Below are 22,526 nucleotides of genomic sequence, written 5' to 3' on the forward strand. Positions count from 1 at the left end.
GTTTTAAAAAAAAAAATAACATCATCTGTCAGAATGGTTAATTTGTGGAACGGCAAATAGAACTATGACCTGCCAGACGTGTTATGTAAATGCAGATGAAACCACAGGTCAACAGTGTGTAAAACGCCTCTTAGAATAGTTTTCCAGGGATCTATAGTAGTAAATAGACCCCCCCTCTGCCCCCATGTGTCCCATCATCCAGCCCATCCCCTGCTGAGAGAGAAATTCTGGGAAGAACAGAACACCCAGCCCTGACCACCAGTCACCCGGCTCGGCAGATGACTTTGTTTACACCTTGACTTTAAGCAATTCAAGGAAAAACACTGTCTCCAGTCTCACTTCATCTGCACCTTCTGTCACTATTATTCCTGCATTATAAACTCCTGACAATGCAACATCTAGTGGAGGGGGGCACTCTGCCATAATGGGGGATGGGAATAGGTCCTGAGGGTCCAGAAGACATGACAGATAATTGTACATAAAGATGACTTAAGCTTCCCATTGTACTAGGCAGAATTAAACAAGGAAGGTTGGAGGTTACAGTGCATTTACATCTGTGCGAGGAACCAACAACATACAACCAAAGAACTCGCTGATCTTTTGCTGGGAGCCCAGAAGGCCGGCAATCTATATTTATGTACTAAACGTTCACAGGCTTTTTTACTGCAAAAATCCTGTAGTTTATTTCTGTCCGTCCTGTATCACAATAATCTATTTTAGTTTTTATTGGGCAGCGTCATAAACTGCTGCTGTTGTGGTGTACTGAAAATTAGATTTTCAGAGAGTAGATTAAAGTATTGTGGTTGGGCAGCTGTTTATATCCGCTCCACACTCAATGATGTAGTTAAGAGACTTTTCATGCCAGTCACTGTCAGCAGATCCCGCGCTCTTCTCTCCTGTGGCCAATGTCAGTATTTCAGCTGCAGTGACGACTGAAGAATGATGTCTGGTGGAGGGTGATCGATAGACGGCTGCTCCTGCGATATGTGGTACTGTGTTTATATACACACATGTTAGGGGCCAGCATGACAGTTTCTATATAAGGATAAGTAGAACTGCTGTGTTATTGTGTATAAATGCAGTTTGGTCTGATACATGCGTGTAATTAATAAGGTTATTATTTCTTTAGGCCGGTACTAATGGTGACTTATTTCAGGGCAGTCACTGAGCATTAACCCATTCAGTGCCTTGCCAGCGAGAGTAATGTGTCAGATAAGGGATCAACAGTTACTGACAGTCTTGCAGATAAACTGAATTTACGTTACTACAACATTGCCCTGTATATCTCTGCACACACAACTTGTTCCAAAATGTAGAGAGAAAACCCTGCCAAAAAACTTCCCTGGCCTCATCTGTTGACGTTACGTCTTCTACAAGACTGGCATAGTCTGTGCTGTAATACTGTCTGCTGTCTGCCTTTTGTTGACTGACTGCAAAGCGAATCTGCTGTGAGGAGCAGAGGGTAGAAATGGAGAGGGGTGAGGGAGCTTAGCACCTAATGCTTTATATTTTATTCAGCATGAGTGTAATTTATGGGGTACAGTCCTAGTAAGGATCTTTAAGAGGAGGTGGTGAGTGCAGGTCAACAAGGGTCTTGAGAATTTGAGCCTGGCGCAAAGACAGAATTTAGTATGTAAGAGGCTGAGCTCTGCATGTAAGGAGGAGCTATTGGCTTCCTAAGTAAAGTGAGTTGAGTTCTGGGAGGTGGAGTTCAGTGACATTTGCAGTACAACAATGGTGGGGATTTGAATGCGGTACAGAACAGCAAACTTATATTTGTAGACAGTTTTTTAACATCTGTTTTCAAGACTGTTTAATATGGACAAGGATTGGAAATTTGTAAATAGGGGTGTACCCTGGGAAAATGTTTCCTACTATATGATAGTGCAGCTTTAATCAGTCACAGCTAAAGTAAGATCTTGATCTGTCCAAACATGGCCTTCGAGAGCTCCTGCACTGCGTCTGATAACTTATTCACATAGTGCTATCATTATCCAGCCCTCACACCTTACCCGTAACTTCTGTGTTCTACTCTGTGACTTGCTTAACTCACGTTTGTGGCTTCTCGCTGGTTTGCATTTTTTTGTAACTTTTGTTTTTGTAATTTTATAAGGATTACTACAAGACCGGGATAATTCGTTGTCCAGATGGAATATCTATCCCCGAGCTAAGAGAAGCATGTGATTATCTATGCATCTCATTTGAGTATAGCACTATCAAATGTAGAGATCTCAGTAAGTATTCCAGGGGATCTCTGTGTCTGTCATCTTATTTCATTCCATAACCTGTTACTTTACATCATACTAACCTCTCTGAGCAGATAAATGATGCAGTGACCAGTGCTGGCAGCCATTGTCCTGTACCTTCCTGTCATTCATATTGTGTCTGCTGTATACTATTCATTTCACAGTCCAGTGTTTGATTGCAATTATGTAACAGGCTACAAACAAGGGGGGAGCTTTAACTTTATTTTACAAGCCAGCTTGTATTTTAGGTTTAGTAAATTTCCACTGTATCTGGTTTAAAGAATGTCCCGTGTGGAGTTGATCTCCCAATTATCTGCCTGGATTGTAGTCGTTGTGTAGACCAGGGCTGTAGCTATAAGTCTATCTGGCGGTATTGGGACCGTGGGTAAAGTTTGGAAGGTTTTAGACTCTCATAGGTTACCTCTGCCTAATCCATTCTAAGTGATAAGGAAACTAAATTTATGTTGTGGAGAGATGTGTGGGCACCACTTGGTTTTAAGGAGATTGGAAACTGAATCCATATTGGGATAAAGTCTGTGCTTTGTCTGGTCTCTGTACTGGTAGTATCATATATCTCATCCCAAGCAGTGGGAACCTTGCATGGGAAAGGTCTGTGTATATGGCGGTGACAGTGGGGGGGCGGTGGTCCTGGTTGGTGGCAGTGGTCCTGGTGATTTGCCTTCTCATACTGACTAATGGTGAACAGCCCCACTAAAAGAAGAGCAATTCACCCAGTTTAAACTTTACAATGGACCTTGTTGCTTGTTATAGCACTGTAGCAACTCCAGGTCACTTAGAGGCTACCTGGGATTGTTAGGGATACCCTGTTGTTTCCACTGTATGTAGAATCTATAGGAATGTCATCAACAGACCACCATCTAAAGAAATCACTAGAACATGAGACAACCAGTATGTTTCGTATCGCCTGAGCTTGTTGTTGTTCCCGCCTGTCCTGGACTCTGTGTGTATGTACACACCTGAGCTTGTCCCAGGATGTGCTACACGATCCTGTCTGTTGCCTATAATTCGAGTGACGCCAATTCTTTGTTTCAGGTGCTCTTATGCATGAACTGTCCAATGACGGTGCCCGGAGACAGTTTGAGTTTTATTTGGAAGAGATGATCCTGCCGCTGATGGTTGCCAGCGCTCAGAGTGGGGAGCGAGAGTGTCATATTGTGGTCCTGACCGATGACGATGTGGTAGATTGGGATGAAGAGTATCCTCCACAGATGGGAGAAGAATATTCCCAGAGTAAGTTCTTGTCCCTTCATTCATAGGAAGCAAAGGGGGAAAACAAGTATTCTGCATTTATTCCCCGTTAGAAAGCACTGGAATGTGAAACGTGTTATCTGCATGGTCCCCTTGGCAGAAAAATGACAGTAGCCCAAGGCAGTTAGATAGGTAGATGGCTATACACATATAAGTTACAGCGGCTTGGAAGGAAGTTAGTGAGTGAAGCTTGCTGTAGTCTGCGAGGACATAATGATACAAACATTAGATCAGTGGTTCACTGTGGATCTAGGATGAATTAAATGCTGCAGAATGTGGTTATTGATTTAAATGCAATACTTCAGCTGCAACACTAAATACATCGGTGCTGCTACCCTGCCGCAGAATCGGATGAAATCTTTTTGGGCGGCTGCAATAAATCGAATCGCCATATATTCTAATAAGATCCTACCAGCAGCTTTCTACACTATTTTACAAATGAACAAGTATCAGCGCTTTGAATCAGTTGATAATTATTTGATTCAAATTCACTGTGTGTAATTCTCACATTAGAAATCTTCTGAGATATTGGGATAGTGTTTGTAGATCATTTGACACTAAACCGGCAATTTGGACAATATACCAATGGTCAGCTGAAATATAATGAGGGCATAAGAGTGAATTGAATCGGTTGAATTTTTAGGACCTAATATCTTAGCCAATAAATCTTATCACCTGGGATATAAAGAATTTATGAACACTAGTATTAGACAACCATGTTATAATCTGATTGCATATTATTACTCACTAATACACCTCATCTTTTACAGGTTTCAATTATTTCACAAATTACTGGAAAGATTGTAGGTTTATGTTTTAATAAATTATTAAAGATTTTTTTTTTTTTTTTTAAAAGTGACCCATAATAGAATACTTGTTCTCCATTTCCATCAAGTCAAATATATTCTATGGAGCACAGACCATAGGGACATAAACACCTAACCACCCGTCACCCCGCCCCCCTCTTCCTCTCCCACTCTTTTGGTCTCCTGGCCCTTACTGAAATGTGGATCTCCCCTCTTACACTACTGCCCCTGCTGCACTCTCCCACGGTAGACTCTTCTTCTCCCACACTCCCTGTCCTGGGGACCACCAAGGAGGTGGTGTAGGTGTCCTCCTGGCTACACCTTCAGTGTTATTCCCCCTGATCCCTCCCTCTCCTTTTCCTCCTTTGAAGTTCACTCTATCGGCCTCTTCTCTTCACCTTGGTGTTGCCTATCGCCCCACTGGCCCTTTCTCCCAATTTATTGATAACTTTGCCGTCTGGCTTTCCCATTTCCTCTCTTCTGAACTTACCAATATTATTATTGGGGATTTTAATATCCCTACCGACTCTCATATTACTACTGTTGCCTCTGAACTCTCAACTCTCACTTCCTCCTATGGCCTCTCCCAAAAGACAACTTCCACGACCCACTGTGATGGTCACTCCCTGGACCTATGGACCTAGTGTTGTCCCATCTCTGTGACATCTCCAACATCTCCAACTTCTTCAATCCTCCTCTGAACGCCAATGGAGAAAATCATGCTCCATTGCTGACTTCACCCACTATAAACTCCATCCTTTCTTCTTACTGTTCTGCCCTCTCTCTTGCCAAACAAACCTATTTTACATCCCTCATCTCCTCCCTGTCCAGTAAACACTGACGCCTCTTTGCTAACATTTATTCTCTACTGTATCCTCCCCTTTCCCCCCCCTAGTCCATCACCACTTTTGACTTCACCACCTACTTCAAAGACAAGATTGACTCTCTCCACAGTGATCTGTTCTCGTCAGACTTGACTCCCCCACCTGTCCTATCTGTCCCTCTCTGCCACCCTTTGCTCCTACCCTCCTGTAACTGTGCCGGAGATCCTCTCTCTTCTCTCTTCTTCTACAACCTGTCCTCTCGATCCTTTCCGTTCCCTCTCTCCCACTGCCTGTTGTCACCATGCTCACCTCTTCAACCTCTCTCCCCACTGGTATCCTCCCCTTGCCTTTCCAGCATATCTCATCTCCCCTATTCAAAATGAACTTGTCCTCGAGCCATCCTCTCTCTCCAACTATCGCCCCATATCTCTGCTTCACTTTGCAGAGAAGTCAATCAAGAGTTTTGGAAGCAACCATCTGACTCCTTTTCTCTCTTCCCACTCTCTTCTTGACCCTCTCCAGTCTGGCTTCTGTCCCCTTCACTCAATTGAAACTTCCCTCACTAAAGAAATGACTTGCACTCAACTTAGTCCAAAGGACATTTCTCTCTTCTCGTGCTCCTCTACCTCTTTGCTGCTTTTGACACCGTCGATCATTCTCTTCTCCTCACCACACTTCACTTGCTAGGTCTTTGCGAAACAGATCTCCTGGTTTTCCTCCTACCTCTCTGGCCTCTCTTTTAGTGTCTCTGCTTCTGACTCTTCCTACCCCCCCCCCCCCTGACTCTACCCCTCGTCCCCCAAAGCTCTGTCCTTGGACATGTGCTTTTCTCTCTCTCTCTCTTTTCATCATCTCTCTCGGTGAACTTATTCAATCATTTGGCCTCCAATACCACCTCTATGCTGATGACACGCAAATCTCTTTCCTCCCCTGAAATCTCTCTCCTGCTTTTATAACCCAGGTTTCTAGCTGTCTCTCTGCTGTAACTACAGCGCTTCCTGAAACTCAACATCTCCAAACCCGAGCCCATCATCTTTCCTCCTGACAATGTTGCTGTCCTTTCCAATATATCACTCTTTCTCCTGTCACCCTGGACTCAGCCCTTAGCTTTACTCCTGTCCACTTTCTCCTCCGTAACATCACAAAAATCCCTTCCTCTCACTGGAAATAACCAAAATCCTGGTCCATTCACTGATCATTTCTCGTCTCGACTATTGCAACCTCTTTCTCACTGTACTTCCTGTCTCACATTACTGACCTTCAATCCATACAGAATGCTGTGGCTAGGCCCATCTTCCTCTCTTGCTGCTACTCTGCGTAAATCCCTTCATTGGCCCCCTATCTGTTTCAGAATTCAGTTCAAGATCCTTAGCCTCACTTCTTCCCCCCTTACATCTCTGAGTTTGTCTGGAGGTACGTACATACCTACCTGACTTTAGTTTCTCTGCTAGTAAGTCTGTGTGGTCTCATTTAGAGGCTATAGTGTGACTTGTCTCATAATTCCTCCCTCTGCCTCTGACCTCTATCTGAATTCACCTCTCATTACCTCCTCCCATGCTCGTCTCCAAGACTTCTGCCATGATGCCCCCAATTTTTGCAACACCCTAACTCGTCTCACTTGACTCCCCCAACCCTCAGTCCTTGAAACGCTCACTCAAACCTCCCCTTTCAATCTCGCCTATCCTACCACCTCCTGACCATTAAATCCTTCACCTCCTTTCTTTGCCTGCCCATACCCCTTTTCTCCCAGTTGGTCCTACTGTCTCACCACCCCTCCCTCTAGAATGTAAGCTGTCGTGGGCAGGGGCCTCTCTACCTATTGTCATGTCTGACTCCCTTTTACCTCCTGTCATGTCTTTTGCTGCACTTTGTGTGAGTCCCCATAGCATTACTCCCTCATCTGTGCTACTTATAGAAGCAAGTAACAAGTATATAAAGTAATACATATATCTGGCACTAGTGGCATTATTGGGAATAAAATCAACATTTCTATAATAAAATAAACACCATTTATGTCTTTACATCTTAATACATATCTCAGGTTGAGTTTCCCTCCAGGACCACTCTGAGACAGCGGCTGTGAGCTGGGGATAACTGAACTGTCCTTAGATTCATCCACTTCAGCAGAGTTAATCCAGTTCATGTTACATCCCGTTCTATTGTACTTCTGACTACTAGACAGTGGCTTTAATGTGACCTACATTTGTCCTTGTAAACATGAATATATACTTGTTTTATATACATATTACTTTTGCAATGTCATTCACTAATCAAATATAAGAAATGACGTAGGCCTGGTTGGACATGAAGAGAGCCGACCAGCAAAGAAGCATCCTGGTACCACATACATATCCTAATATGTGCCCTGTAATTACGGGATGTATTAGAATCATTTGAACCGAGATAGAAATTAGTTCGAGATTTGCCCAAAACTGACGTTTCTTATTTTAGTTGATTGTGTGTCTGTTGTTCAGTTATTTACAGCACTAAGTTGTATCGGTTCTTCAAATACATTGAAAATCGAGATGTGGCGAAGTCTGTTCTGAAGGAGAGAGGCCTCAAGAAGATCCGTCTGGGCATTGAAGGTGAGAGATTACCTTGTATTTATAGCGTAGTGTGAGGGACCCCCATGGACTCTGGAATAATCCTTCTTGTACTGTTCAAATACAACTCTGTCTTCATCACATATTATACAAAACTACTATTCTTCTGCAGAGCTGGTTTTATATCCGGAAATAACATAGCTGACATGTTGTAGACAGATAGTGTCTCGTGGCTCTGCCTTGTACCCTTTGTGAATAAGATGATCTCGGACACGGGTGGCCATATCTCACCATGACTTGTCCCTTCCAGGTTACCCAACGTACAAGGAGAAGGTTAAGAAGAGGCCGGGCGGGCGGCCTGAGGTCATCTATAACTATGTGCAGCGACCGTTCATCCGGATGTCTTGGGAGAAGGAAGAGGGCAAAAGCAGACACGTGGACTTTCAGTGCGTTAAAAGTAAATCCATCACAAACTTAGCTGCGGCCGCCGCTGACATCCCACAGGACCAGCTGGTGGTCATGCACCCTACGCCTCAAGTGGATGAGCTGGACATCTTACCCAACCAACCTCCCCCAGGTAACAATGACACTGATCCAGACGGGCAAAACTCCACCTTATAATACAGACTTCAGCCGCTACTGGGAGCAGTTGTGTGCGAGTCCTCGGCATCCACAGGAGTCCAGGTCCACCAGATACTGGTGAGGTTTTGCTACAATCAGTGCTTGGTAAAAGAGCGCACACCAATGTGGTGACCACGCCCCCAGTGGGGTGTGTACTATACACGACATGTTTTGGTTGTGCGGTGTGGATAAGGAACAGGCAGGGGGTCCGGCTTTGTAATTTGTTACTGGCGTGCTTGTGATATTGGCTGTCTCTTCCCCCTCACATTTTAACGACCCCCGTTACCTGGGTACACGTAATCTTATTCATAGTGGCACTTTATGGATGGTTTCAGATGGTGTTTGTAAAGTCATTTTATAGTATATTAGTGCTAACTTTAAAAGTGCATCTATAAAATGTAAGTTTGGGTTTCTAGGCCTCTTAATCCCCTCTAAATGTATTCGGTGAGCACAAATGGGACCTTTATCCCCGATGAGATTGTATCATCCATCTCCGGTGTCCAGAGCGGAGCTACATGCGATGCCTTACACAACACAATCCTTCCTAAGCAAGGTTTACCAATAGGAGAATTGTTTATTAAATGATTGTATGTTTTGCATTAAAATAAAATGTCATTATTTTAAGACATCTGGGCGGTTGTATTATGTACAGATTACATGTGAGGTCAGTTGCTGTTTCTCTAGTGTTAGAATGAACAGTGACTGTCGTTGAATCGGTGTGGTGGAATAAATAGATCAGTTGGGGATATTAAGAAAACATGGCTTGTTCCCTGAGAACACGAGTTGGGTGGATTTTAAGCCATTAATTAAAGCTTTTTGTTCACCTTGGTTTACTAACGCTTCCTTCCCATGTCCTGCACACTTTGATGGGAGAGTTTATTGCAACGTTCCAATGTCCTATTCATCTCATTCCTTAAGTCCCCCACCCCCCCCCCCCCCCCCCCCCCAACTCCTTGCTGCACTTGGTCTTTTCCCCAAAACCATCCCTTCTCCCTACCATTCATGTCAGACATTTATCACCAATCCTAATGTCCCCCAGTTTCCTGACAACTTCGCGCTGGACTCTTACTTTCTATCCACTTCGCTTCATACTATCATTCTTTGGGATCTCAACATCCCCATTGACAACACTGCCCTCATCTCTAATTCCTTCAGCATCTTGGCCTCTGCAGTTCAGTCTTCTACATTTCTGATGTTTTTTATTAGCTCCATTATTTGCATATCCCCCCCCACCCCCTCTACCGCTATCTGTCTGGGGCCCTCTGCTTTTCTCTCCACCTCTTATGGTGAGTAAATACACTGTTTTGGCCTTCACTACCACTTCTATGCAAACATCCAAATCTACCCCTCTTAGCCCATATCCCAATGCTTTTTAAAGCTGTACGTATCTAAAACAGAGCCTCATCTTCCCTCTTTCCAGTGTCACTACATCACACAGCTCCACTAGTCTCCAGATCGCTATACTGGATCCAAATCTCCTCCAGAATCCAATTCAAGGTACTTACCCTCAACACCTTAACCCTGGTCACAAGGTCCTCTTGTTCCCACTCCTAGATCAGCTGCTTCCCTGGTATAGAATTACATACATTCTTCACTATTGCCGATCCTACCCCAACCTGATACTATTTTGTCCTTCCAGATATTGTCAGCATTACTCTCTCTCCCTATAGACTCTATCCTGTCTGTAACTTCTCAAGCTCTTATATCCTTATGCTTCTATGTATGATTTGTTCTGCACCATACGATGATGCATGAGGTGTATAGTTCACAGATGGACCCTATTCTGAAACTGGTTTTACAGTTCAGCACGGTTAAGATTGAGTCTTAAAATGATAGTTAGAAAAGTAGAAACAAGCTGCAAGTAATCCGTGCAGCAGTAACAGCACATTTATCTTGGTAATGTGTTTTAAGTAAGTAGATTAGACACAAGCACTTACTCCAACATTTTGAAAATGGTTGGTGGTATTTAAAGACCTTTAAGAAATAAGAATCTGGATGTAGAACAATTAAACAATTTATTTAAAAAATATTTAAACTATTACACTGTACCATGTATAGCATAAAGGATTCTTACAATAAAACATCTTTTTACAAGTAATAAGAAATATCCATTTGGGGGGAGCTCTGTAGTGTACACACAACGTAGGTCTGAAATGATGATCTGCACACTGACTCTGAAAGATTTCAAAATATACAATTAATGCAACAAGCTCTATACACCACGCGTTGGATCACGGGAGCGGATTCTAACACATCGGAGAGTGATCTGATATGGCTTTGACATAAAAGCGATCTTGAATCCTCGGACAGCACAGAGGATTTACAGGCCCGTGTGGCACTGAGTAATTGAAGCTCCCATAATGCACTTTGTCGCTCATCTGCAGTATTGACCTATTCACAAGGGCCAAGGTAAGTCACTGAAATCTACTGGGCCCCCAAGTCCTGCGTCTGCTTCCAGGAGACTCATGATTACTGCCATTGCTGCTTCATCATTACTGGGACTGCTGGATCCGTGGTCTGTTTCTATCATATCGATTCCCATCTGTGAGTTCTCACCTGCGTGTATGAAAGGCTGGGTGAGTGGCTCAGTCATTTACACCAATTAATCGCAGGGATAACCTCAAATACTGAACACTCCAAAATGTTCCGTCCTTACCCAGCATGGAGGAACTTTCTGAATACGGGAAGCCGGAGTTATCCTGCATCTGCCCTGCTCCTATCACAGCGCTCGGGAGGTCGATGGTGCCACCGTTTAAGATCTACAAAACAGACACCAGAATTTTATAAAAACCCTAAAATAGTCAAATGTTCCTTTCCAGATTTTTTTTTTTTTTTTAAATGAAAGCTCAAAACTCCAAACACCTGTGTCCATAAGTTTCAATCTCCTGATGAGAATTCCTGTCCAGTCAATGCTGGTACCCTGAAACTGTCCTATGTATCTACAGTCATTTACTTCATTCCTAGTTAATTGAAAGACTGTTAAATTAAAAGGCTGTACTGGTAATACAGTATAGAGAGGACAGGTCACATCTGAATAGTGGGGGCCTCTCACATGATCAGTCCCAGAATGTACGTACATATGATTATCTTATGAGGACAGAGGCCCAAGTTACCAAAAATGAGAAATTTTCTCTTCCTGCCGAGGGGGTGAAACTTCCCTTTATTCTTAGAAGTTACATGTAACAAATAGAGGATTTAAACTTGGCTTTTCATGCACAATGTGCTCCAAGTAACAACACTACTCTGACTAGATTCCACAATACGTGTAATTAGTGACTTACACACCAGGTCTGGTCTGTTATAAACAACCTGTGTCCACCACTGAATGAGTAAAGTCTTAGGGGCTGATTCAATTTGCTGTGAGGTTCCGTAGTAACAAACGAGCAATTTTGACATTTCAGTAAATGTGCTCAGAAACACTCTGGGGCCTCTCGGCTATTTGGATGAACCCCTTACATTATAGATATCTTACCTTTTTGGTTGCGGGTGAGGAGGTGTCAGGAGGGGGGGTACTGGTTATATTGAGCGGACTTGACCCACAGCTTGAGGGGGAGGAGCCTCGTATTCTGTAAAAAATCATAAATTAGCAAATACGATGCCAACAAGCACCTGATCTACCACCAATGTCCTCTATATAGGTGATGAGACAATAGAATGAACAAATGTAAGTATCCCCCCCCCCCCCCCTGTATTTCAAAAAATATTAAATTCTGAAAATATATTGCACTATTAACAGCAGCTCTGAGATCTATAGCACCAATGGGACAGACACACACACATCTTCAAGAATCACATCAACATTATTTAATCACTTGGGGAGGGGGGACAAACTACTGTTACAGAATCAGGGGCTCTGTCCCTTAATTACATTAACAAAGATACTCCCCAGGATGAATACTTCATCTCTTAGAGGTATTATGTGGGAAACTTCTACCATCATTATAAATGTATCTTCAGGATGGCTCAGCATTTGCTCTTGTACTTATTTATTCCATTAGACATTAACAAATATGGAAAATAACTAGTGACACTAATTACTTGCAACCAATACAAAGAGTCCTGTGAGAAATGAAGTGAATTATCTTTTTATCACTTTTTAGACCTCTCCAATGATTCCACCACTTATTCAGTACATGATGTAACATTCACCTGTGAATTTCCATAATTTCTTCAGCGATCATTCTGCCAATCTTCCCGGCTCCGGCTCTCGTCCCCCCCGGGATACCGGGCACTGCCGGATGGGGCCTTTTTGTGCCACCTCAAATAATAAGAGTACAAGATAAACCTCTTAATTAAGTCACTTTTAAAATAGGTAGATTTGCTGTAGCTGAAAGTTAACTTCCCATAGGAAACATTTCTGACTGTGGAGGCCTCTTCGTTGCATACAAGGGTTTCTAAGTAAGATTTATGATGGAAATACCTCAGTTCTCATCAATGTGATCTGGCATGAGAGTAAATTTGGTAACTGCATTCGCACAATGTATGATGATCCCTGTGATCCCGTCACAATACCCTAATGATCACCATATATAGAGGATCAACATGAAGAGATCCAATCAGGTAATTTAGTGATCGGACTGCCACATATGCCTGCTTGGTTTAATGATTAAATTTACAAATACAGAGTTACATTTAAAAAGAAAAACAAAACCACTATTAATGGGATTGACAGAGGCACATGGCATGAAGAGAACCAAAAAAAGGGTATTGCGGATACAGGCGGCCACGTAGCTACAGGTATTTAATGGTCCTTTAATCTGACATCTCTTCTCTAACTTGACCCCACGTCTCGTAAGAGACTAATATTTTTTTGTACAAACCTGAAAACAGGTCTGAGCTACAGGTTACCAGTCTACATCCCCCTTGGACCTTTTGATTTTTGTAATATATTTCAAATATTGTTAGTCCAGTTCATGTTTCTCAATAATTCCTTCAGGGCAGAGTTTTATGACATAAATGTAACTGACAACACCCACAACTTGTGCTGCACTGTGTGTAACACCAGCTGACCACTCGGACAACACCCACAACTTGTGCTGCACTGAGTGTAACACCAGCTGACCACTCGGACAACACCCACAATTTGTGCTGCACTGTGTGTAACACCAGCTGACCACTCGGACAACAAATTGGTGGACATGAATAAAATAAACTGTATTATAGATAATGGCAACCAGAGAGTAATTAATGTTCATTATTGATTTCTAATGACCTCAATTTACCAAATAATTTCATGTCTGTGGATTTTGGGATAAATATATTTCTATTTGGATTATAAGTGGAGGAGTTAGCAGATGCAAGGAACATTTCACCAAGCATTTGTTTCACATAGAGGGGAGAATTAAACGGCCAGTGATGTTCGGCTGTGCACATTGTCTGCTCTTACAGTAGGGAATCTCTGCTTATTTAACCTCTATGGGGTGCGAGGGAAAATGAGCAGAGATTCCAGCCAGAACATTGGCACGAGCCGTCTCCGTGGATGTTCAGGGGACACCGCACGCTGAACTGAATCTCCCCCAGAGAGATTAATCGCACAAAGAAAGCAAGAAATTCTCTGACTTATAATGTACTAGACATGTATGTTATCATGGTATATACACAGAGCACGTAATACAGTGGATGCAGGGTTTGTTTTTGCTCATTAAGGGACCCACAAGTTACTACAACTGTACGTGGAAAACTGACAACCTTAATATCTGCTGTAATGATGCAAATTAAGGAAAATGATCTGGGTCATATAATTACAGAAGCTCCCTACATGGAAAACCTCTCGATAGTGTCCAGCGTTACCTGTCAATCATCCAAAGTGTAAGAGTGGTCTAACTACGGCTAGTAACAGGCTTGTTTAACTTACACTAAGAGGTACATTGCTGCACCAATATCTACAATTACCTTCTCCAGCCTGCAGGACATTGTCCATACTGGGGGGTGAGGCCGTCACTTGTGAGAAGGCCGAGTCTCCACTTTCAAGAATGTTCGCTCTGAAATATAAACAGTTATATTGGTGTTTATGGATATTGTTCTAACATCTGCAATGCAGTAATGGTCTATAATGGGGGTGGGCAACTGGCCGCCAGCAGCGCCGCCAGCCCGCTGCTCCCTATCGTCTCAGAAGGGGGCGCACTGTGATCTCCCTCCTCGCCCTGTGTGGCCCCTTGAGGGCAGCACATATTATACATCTTTCTAAAAGGTGCATAAAACATATTTTCAATTTTATAAACTTTTATCTAGAAGGCGTCTATTTTATGAAAGATATAACTTACGAAACAACGGTGTTGGTAGAGACGATATACTCCACTTCTTTGGTCCACGGGTTCATAAAACTGAACCAGCGACTTTTCAGGGTAATAAATGAACCATCTTTGATTTTAAACTTGTAACAATTTGTGGTTATTTTTTCTCTGCTCTGTAACACTGGAAGAGAGATAATAATGTTATTACACACACAGCGCAAACACGCGCTGCAACATTGACAATGCTACCTCTGGATGGAGAACACGTTGCAGAAGGAATAGAAGAAGAGTATTATTTATAATGTTATTACTATATAAACTGCTCATTTACATAATGTATTCTCTTATACCAGAGGTAGGAAACCTTTACTTTTCCAGCTGTAGAGACTATATATTGGTACTACAGGTCTCAGCAATACCCTGCCAGCCTAGTACAGGAGATGTCCAACCATGCGCTATATAAATAAAATGAAACCAATTTATGGTCTCTCATAACAACTGACACTTTGGGGCATATTCAATTGTCCGCTGTTTCTGCCGCGGAAAAACTATTACCAGTATTACGTAATACTAAGCCGGATTTCAGCTCGCAGCTCCCTGAGCCTCGAGCCGAAATCCAGCGAGAAAAGTACCATAATACCGGTATTTACGCGCACTATTACCGTAATGACGGTAATAGTGCGCAGGGCACTTTACTTTTGGCTGTAACGCCAACAATTGAATATGCCCCTTTGTCCGTTAAATAAGATTAACATTGTGTAAAATCTAAGTTGCTTTTCTTTCACACTTATTTACAATTTATATATAAACATTATTACTATTAATTTGCAGGTGTCACAGTTTTATAAATATTCATGAAGAGGTTTAAATCACAGACAAACAAACAATCTATTGTGTGAATGAAACTGTGTAGCAGTTGCAGTGCACTACCAGCAGAGGGCAGTATGTATACATACATAAATTACTTACACAAACAATGTAGCAACAATTACAAGAATACAGCGCTATAATTGGCCTGCATTGACGACCATTTAAAAAACATAGAAAGAATATCTTGCAGGTTCCTGCCCAGAAGATCTTACAGTGTGATTATTATTAATGTCTAGATTTACCACTTTACAATGCATCAGTTACCTTGTCTATGGCACTCGGCGAGGTTCCCAATGTCGTCTTGATGAAAATATTCGTAACACGAAGTCCCTAAAAGTTCTTGTGGTAAATACCCTAAAATTGCTGTCGCCCTGTAATGTAAAGACATTTGGTTACAAGGATTAGTGCTGTACAAATATCATTTATTGTCTTATTGGCAACTACAAATCACAGGAGACGCAGAATCCCTCATTAGCTGGACACTGTACCCTGAGGGTCAGCTTGGAATACCTGGCAGAAGGGCTGGGTACAGGGAATTATATCTCTGCTAGTCCTTTCCTAAATCATAGGACCATCGATGTCAGCAAAGACTCCCAACTCTGGGTAATTAAAGTGTTTTTATTGTCCAGAAAAAGATATTGACACCATGGAAATTGTGAATTCACTCACCTTGTTCAATCATGAGGAAATTAATTTAGTACTGTATGCAATATAATATGTATTAAAGGCAAGAAATCCTAATCCTACCTATTTGAAGAGCAGTACCCCCCCCCCCCTCCCCCCTCCTAGGACGGGTTTCGTTCACACTGCTGTTGCTGAGCGCTCCCCCTGCGACTTCCTGTTCAGGCATTTAAAGCGTTTGGGGAGACCCCAGATTAGTATTACTGTACATTAAAGCTCACTGAACCTTACATTTTCAGTGGTGCATTTTCCACTGTTCTAAAACTGCAAAGCCACTTTTTATTTTAGACTTTGTCTCCGTTATTTTCCATAGGAACAACTGATAACTGTTAACATCACAATAATTGTCATGTTAATTTTTAGGTGCATTATAAGACATAAGGGATGTCCTGATTATTTTATACATTTACTAACTGCACACGCTGAGACTGTTTATAAATCACAGAGCGCTCAGTCTTAGGGACATCTCACATCAGCAGATGCGCAGCCAACGGAGTGAGTTTCTGATGCAGATTCAAGTCCCTGAATTAAAGGACGTCTTGAAGGTGCCTCAGTTAGACTAACGTCCACATGTTGTGGCGTCTCCATTACAATTTATCTTTTTAGATTTTTAGATGTACAACAGCTTTGGAGCCGCAGCTTCCATTAATCTGGAGTATTGTGTGTCAGAGATACACCTGTGATTACAACCTACTTATAAATATATATTATATAGTCAAGACACTAAAGAATATAGGAGAATACATGGGATAACCATACGGAATCCTTACCTCTGATCCACGAATACGAATTTCCCGTCGATGGCGTGCCGCGAGACATACTCTGTGGACTTCACCTTGATTTCCCCATTGGCGGGCTGCGGTACTATGTGCGGGTGCAGGCGTCCGATGGCGACAAGGCAGCTAAGATTACAGCCCTCACTGTCGGGCTCGTTATCCTCATCCAGCCCCATTTTCGTCGGCGGCCAGCTCTTTAAATATCCAGTGCTATGTATAGTGCAAAAGCTTTTCCTGTCTCCTGCAAACCAGAAGAGTCACCGTGAGAGCCCTGAATCCAGATTACTATACGTGACAATCTCTCCCTCTGCTCAACAAACTCAGTCTGTACAATGCATCCCTAGATCGGTGGCTTCATTGTACAGATCCCATATCTTTGACATCAGATCAGATATTGGTCATTGCAGCCAACCAGTGCAGGAGGGGGCGTTGACCACAATCTGCCAGTCTTTGTGGTCTACTGCACCCATAGGCACAGGTGGCAAGACCAAACAACCACATTTGCCCATGTATCGTCTGCTTTACCCAGTAGCACGGACCTATGTTTGGGGTCACTATAAGATAAAGTGAGAACTTGGTCCGGTGAGCAGCCTTAGAGTCGTCAGTCTCCTGATGAGAAGTATCTGAACATCCCCCCAATTGCCAGATCCCCCTCGACACAATTTACTCCGTAGATTTCACAAACCTTTTTTCTTTGAGCAGTTCGAGGGGAAATCTTTCTCTTCTACTTTTACTGAAGGTCGGTTACATTTCATCCGGCAGAAAAACGATCTTCTGGCCCCAGAACAAAGCCGCGATGGTCCGGGGGTGATGTCTGTCTTGACCGGGAGACCAGCTACAGGAAAAAAGGACACAACGTAGTATCGCTGGCATCCAAATCACTAATGCACTGGATAGGAGCAATGAACATACATACATACATACATACATACATACATACATGGCTGTTCTCATGTGTGTCCCAATAACGGAGCACAACTTACTTTTTGCATCTATGAGCCTCTCCCGGGGGGCTGTGTCAGAGGACGACAGCTGCTCCTTCACTTTGGCAATGTCTTTCGGATGTAGATAGTCAAACAAGCTTTGTCCGATCAGATCGTTCTGAAATGGAAGTTGTTAGATCATTATTCAGTCGCCTTCCTGGGAGTTCTCAACCGCAAAGAATGAAACGTTGAAGTGAAATTAACCAGAAATATTGGGGGAAGGAGGGAATTAGCCGATGTCTTCCGTCTCCTCTCTGTGTACAACAAGATCACATTCTTTTCCTGCATAACAAAACTTTTAAATAAAAGGAAACAAAGGGTCTTTCCATGTTTTTCATACTTAAAAGTATTTAACTTAAATTAAGAAAATGTATCACAGGAGTCTAGAATAGAATTAGACAATCATTCGTACAGGCGGATATTCAATTGTCAGCTATCTTTGGAATCATTCTGCGCTGTGTGACAATAAGCCTGGAGCACTGGTAATAATTTATCTGTGATTTAATAAACATTGATCACTTTCCGCCCTAGAGGTAATTATTCACACTGGGTACTTTAGCGTTCTAGAACGTACCATTATGTTTTATTAAAATATAATCCCTCCCCCAAAAACACAAAATTTAAAATACTTTACAAAACAAAGAATAAAAAATAAAAAAGTTGAGGAATTGGCTCTAAATGATGTTGGCTTGAAAATAAAAGTATAAAGCATTAATATAGGGCGTCCTAGTGACATCATTGCCGCCCAACATGAATTCCATTCCGACCAATGAGCTGTCTGTGGAGTTTGTATGTTCTCCCACGTGTTTGTGTTGGTAGATTAATAGGCTTCTGAGTAATCAGACCTGTGTGTGGTAGGAAATTTAAACTGGGCAGGGTCTGATTAAATGTTCTATGTGAGAGGCTGCTTAATATATTGGAGCTATATAAAAGGATAATAGTAATTTTTGCACCAAAAGAGCCCTACCAAAAATGACCTGCAGATGGCAGCATAACTCACTGCTGTGTCTGTTTCGGGGATATTTGCTATTTGGCCACATAATTTTCAGAGGTGTCCAAATCACATCTTTATAACCGCCAGGAAAAGGATGGAGTTAGATGTATCTGCAGAATCTGTGCCCCATTTCTATATTCCAGAATGTATATGTTCTCTATACGTTGCATACAACAGTTTGCCTAGAAAATATCAGCTTTCCGCCTTCACATCAGATTGTCAGCTCTTCTGGGCAGCGATATATTTTACCACTGCAATACAATACGACTATCTGAGGAAGGATCACATAATGTCGGCTCGTACCTGACTGTAGTTGAGAATCTTGAAAACAGATTCTGAAACAAACAAGATTTTCCCCCGGTCACAGCCGACTACAAAGAGGAATCCGTCCGCAGCCTGCGAGAAATGACACTGTGAGCGCCGGGTATTATCTGTACACGTAAGTCAAGACAAGGAAATTATAAGGTATTCACTCAAACAGTGGGAGAGGGGGAGAGACAGAGCGAGAGAGGGAGAGACAGAGCGAGAGAGGGGGAGACGAGAGACTGCTACAAGCAGACATTAGCTACACCCAGTGACTCATCAATGTTAGCTGCACAGTGTTATATCATTTCCTTTGTATGATGAATATAACATGTACAGTCTACACTGCCAGATTACAAGGGGAACGCAGATATAAGGGGTCTTAGTTATTTAATAATATTATTTTTTATCCATTTACACACAAACCATTTGTTTCATAAGTGACTATAAATGATGCAGCCCTTTCAGCAAGGAGAGGCACACCAGCGATAGCTGCAGAAGTAAATCTGTTGAACATTCATGAGAAGCTATGCAGGTGCACCAAGAAGATGCTGTAACCCATAGCAACTAGAGGTTTACTTGCAGCTTCTAAAATGTCCACAATACCAGTTAGAAGCTTGTTGGTTGCTACAGGTTACAGCACCTTTAACTATTATTGGTGCACTCGTTTTCATAAATGTCCTCAGATGTCTTCTTACACACCCATTCGCAAATCTTCACAGCCCTTATCTCACACCTTCTATAGTGAATAGACAACACACCGCGACGAGCACACACCCATCCACGGACGGCACACCGCGACGAGCACACACCCATCCACGGACGGCACACCACGACGAGCACACACCCATCCACGGACGGCACACCGCGACGAGCACACACCCATCCACGGACGGCACACCGCGACGAGCACACACCCATCCACGGACGGCACACCGCGACGAGCACACACCCATCAACGGACGGCACACCGCGACGAGCACACACCCATCCACGGACGGCACACCACGACGAGCACACCCATCAATAGAAGCAGGTAGTCCCAGTACCACCAGTGTGTGTAATAATACAGGACAGCACATACCCTGAGAATCAAGTGTTTCAGTTCATCGTCCGATAGAAATGCTGGTTTGTAGTTTGCTTCTGTGTATGGATTTGCAGCACCTGCCAAGGGGAGGAGGAAACTACATCAAAACAGCCCATTAACTGATCTCATACGAGCCATGAAATACTTAACGCTCATACAGATTGGAGACCTAAAGAAGACAGACAGAGGTCATCACTGATGGATCTATGAGCACAGTTAGCAGGAAGCCCGCAGGACAGCCCTCACCTCGCAGTGTTTTCATGTGTTGCACGGCCATCCGCAGCACGGTCAGCTTGTCCAGCTTCCGGGACATGGCGTTACACGTGGGCACTAGAGACGCCAGCTCGTCGATGAAACTGTTCATTTTATCCCTGCGCCGCTTCTCAATCTGACTGTGCGCCTCCCTGATCAACAACACAAACGGTTACACACGTTGTCTTACGTCTACTTAGTGTTTGTTTCTTGCAACATTATGAACATGATTTCTGCTTGTTCTGATTTGTATGAAAAGCTTCTAAGTGGCCTCTAAATAAAACATAAACCTCCAGTATTAACCCCTTCACGCCAGACCTCTATTCTAGCATCTACCACCGAATATTCCCAGTACCCTTATTTTCTTTCACTTAAAAGGAAAAACGTCGTCTGATTTCAGGTGCCAATAATGTGATATTGTGGTTTCTTTAGATTATGCTCGTCAGGTAGAAGAGATTTCTGCTAACTCTCCAGGACAGGCCTCAGAAAGAGTATTCTCATGTTCTTAGTATGTCATTTTGTAGCATTATCTCACAAAATATGGTCAGATTCCTGCACATTTCTCTGTGTGTCCATTCGACTAACTAACCTAATCTTACTGTCTATGGTGAATTCATCGTCTAGACCCCTCCAAGCGTTTACAATGCAGACTGAACATGCATCATGTGGGGATAACCCCCCCAACGCCCCTCCCAATAAATGTTCTCCTATTGTGTTGTTGAAGGATTAACGAGCGTCACACAGATCTCTGGTGTCCAAAGATGATTAGTGAAATTACAGGGTAACATACCGTGCATTTTTAATCCGGCCTTCGGCATATTCTAGCCTAAAGACAAAACAAATCCGTGTAAACGTGCGAGGAGACAGACAGACAGACATCGGTATTTCCTACACAATCTCGGCAGACAATGTCATGTAAGGACACAATGTAACACATTGCTAACTTGAATCATACCCAAGATTCTTACAGAGCAACTTTCACCAATGGATTTAAAAGCATTCTGATAAGAGAATTGTAAAGCCACTTATATATTTTTTTTAATTAGATTTTTAACATAAGTTTTTTAATCCTTAATGTGCTGGGAGTCTTACGGGTCTATGTATCAAAGCAACTATGGAGGAAAGAGCGTCACATTTCTACGCTTGCTTCAATGTTTGCCTGTGAGCAGGTGCGACAGGAACTGTGGAGTAGAAATATAATTTAGCTGCGACAGAAACTCACATCCCATGTGGGTCGTCCTTGTCTGTGTCCATCCCTTCTCCGTGACTAGGAGAGAAGAGAGACCCCATCAGTAACTACATCCAGCTAATCCTTGCAATTACTGACAATTTAAATTACAAGTTTTAAACAACAAATAAAACGACCCAGCGATGATTTGAAGACGGCATTAAATATCATCTAGACCAGTGTTTCTCAACTCCAGTCCTCAGGACCCACTAACAGTGCAGCATTGCCAGGTGACCAGTGAAATAATTATACCACCTGCTACATTGTCAGTCAGTATGGAACACACCTGTGCTCCAGCAAGGAGATATGGAAAACATGTACTGCTAGGAGAGGACTGGAGTTGAGAAACACTGATCTAGACCTTCTGTGTGTACAGGTGCCCAGTGCAGGAGAACTGAACACCAGGCACCATATTATGTAGACCCTCTGTACAGCGTCTGCCCCACTTTCCCGGCTGAGTCGTTTATTGTGAGAGTTAGGACTCCTCAGCGGGTCCCCTGTGTGTCCCAGTTATTAATAATAAACACTCCCGATGTACCCAGATTGGAGGGAGTACCGGCTTATAATAGATTTTAGTATCTGCGATTCGAAACGAGGCATAAGGTGACTTTTATAGACAAAGTAACTATCAGGTCATGTATCAATGTATGAAATCTCTTCACAGGAATATGAGGACACGGGAGTATGAGGAGGAGATATCGGGGGTTATGTGACAAGGACTCCAGGAATACTGCATCATAATTATACATTGGTCTCTTAATATTTACATTGTACCTATAGAAGGATTGTAATAGGGGAAGCAGACCGTTG

General features: G+C 42.8%; 2 protein-coding genes across 10 annotated transcripts in view; one reads left to right on the forward strand and one right to left on the reverse strand.

Moving 5' to 3' along the window:
- Positions 1-8,933, forward strand: part of BTBD10 (BTB domain containing 10) — a 28,473-nt gene extending 19,540 nt beyond the window's left edge. For all 6 annotated transcript variants that reach the window (XM_075188453.1, XM_075188456.1, XM_075188457.1 and 3 more), the window contains 4 exons: positions 2,114-2,234; positions 3,300-3,497; positions 7,620-7,730; positions 7,999-8,933. In XM_075188453.1, the coding sequence (XP_075044554.1) occupies positions 2,114-2,234; positions 3,300-3,497; positions 7,620-7,730; positions 7,999-8,309 (741 nt within the window). In that variant the 3' untranslated portion in view covers positions 8,310-8,933. The remainder of the gene's footprint in view (positions 1-2,113; positions 2,235-3,299; positions 3,498-7,619; positions 7,731-7,998) is intronic.
- Positions 8,934-10,307: 1,374 nt separating this feature from the next.
- BMAL1 (basic helix-loop-helix ARNT like 1) overlaps positions 10,308-22,526 on the reverse strand; it is a 75,599-nt gene continuing 63,380 nt past the window's right edge. For all 4 annotated transcript variants that reach the window (XM_075188451.1, XM_075188447.1, XM_075188450.1 and 1 more), the window contains 15 exons: positions 21,711-21,755; positions 21,279-21,314; positions 20,483-20,640; positions 20,234-20,313; positions 19,150-19,242; positions 17,853-17,970; positions 17,555-17,704; positions 16,864-17,110; positions 15,677-15,783; positions 14,573-14,723; positions 14,202-14,290; positions 12,459-12,567; positions 11,782-11,875; positions 10,966-11,068; positions 10,308-10,865 (listed from right to left, as the gene is read on the reverse strand). In XM_075188451.1, coding sequence (XP_075044552.1) covers positions 10,705-10,865; positions 10,966-11,068; positions 11,782-11,875; positions 12,459-12,567; positions 14,202-14,290; positions 14,573-14,723; positions 15,677-15,783; positions 16,864-17,110; positions 17,555-17,704; positions 17,853-17,970; positions 19,150-19,242; positions 20,234-20,313; positions 20,483-20,640; positions 21,279-21,314; positions 21,711-21,755 — 1,741 coding nt within the window. In that variant the 3' untranslated portion in view covers positions 10,308-10,704. The remainder of the gene's footprint in view (positions 10,866-10,965; positions 11,069-11,781; positions 11,876-12,458; positions 12,568-14,201; positions 14,291-14,572; positions 14,724-15,676; positions 15,784-16,863; positions 17,111-17,554; positions 17,705-17,852; positions 17,971-19,149; positions 19,243-20,233; positions 20,314-20,482; positions 20,641-21,278; positions 21,315-21,710; positions 21,756-22,526) is intronic.

The sequence above is a fragment of the Mixophyes fleayi genome, chromosome 10, assembly GCF_038048845.1.
Source record: "Mixophyes fleayi isolate aMixFle1 chromosome 10, aMixFle1.hap1, whole genome shotgun sequence".
Lineage (NCBI taxonomy): Eukaryota > Metazoa > Chordata > Amphibia > Anura > Limnodynastidae > Mixophyes > Mixophyes fleayi.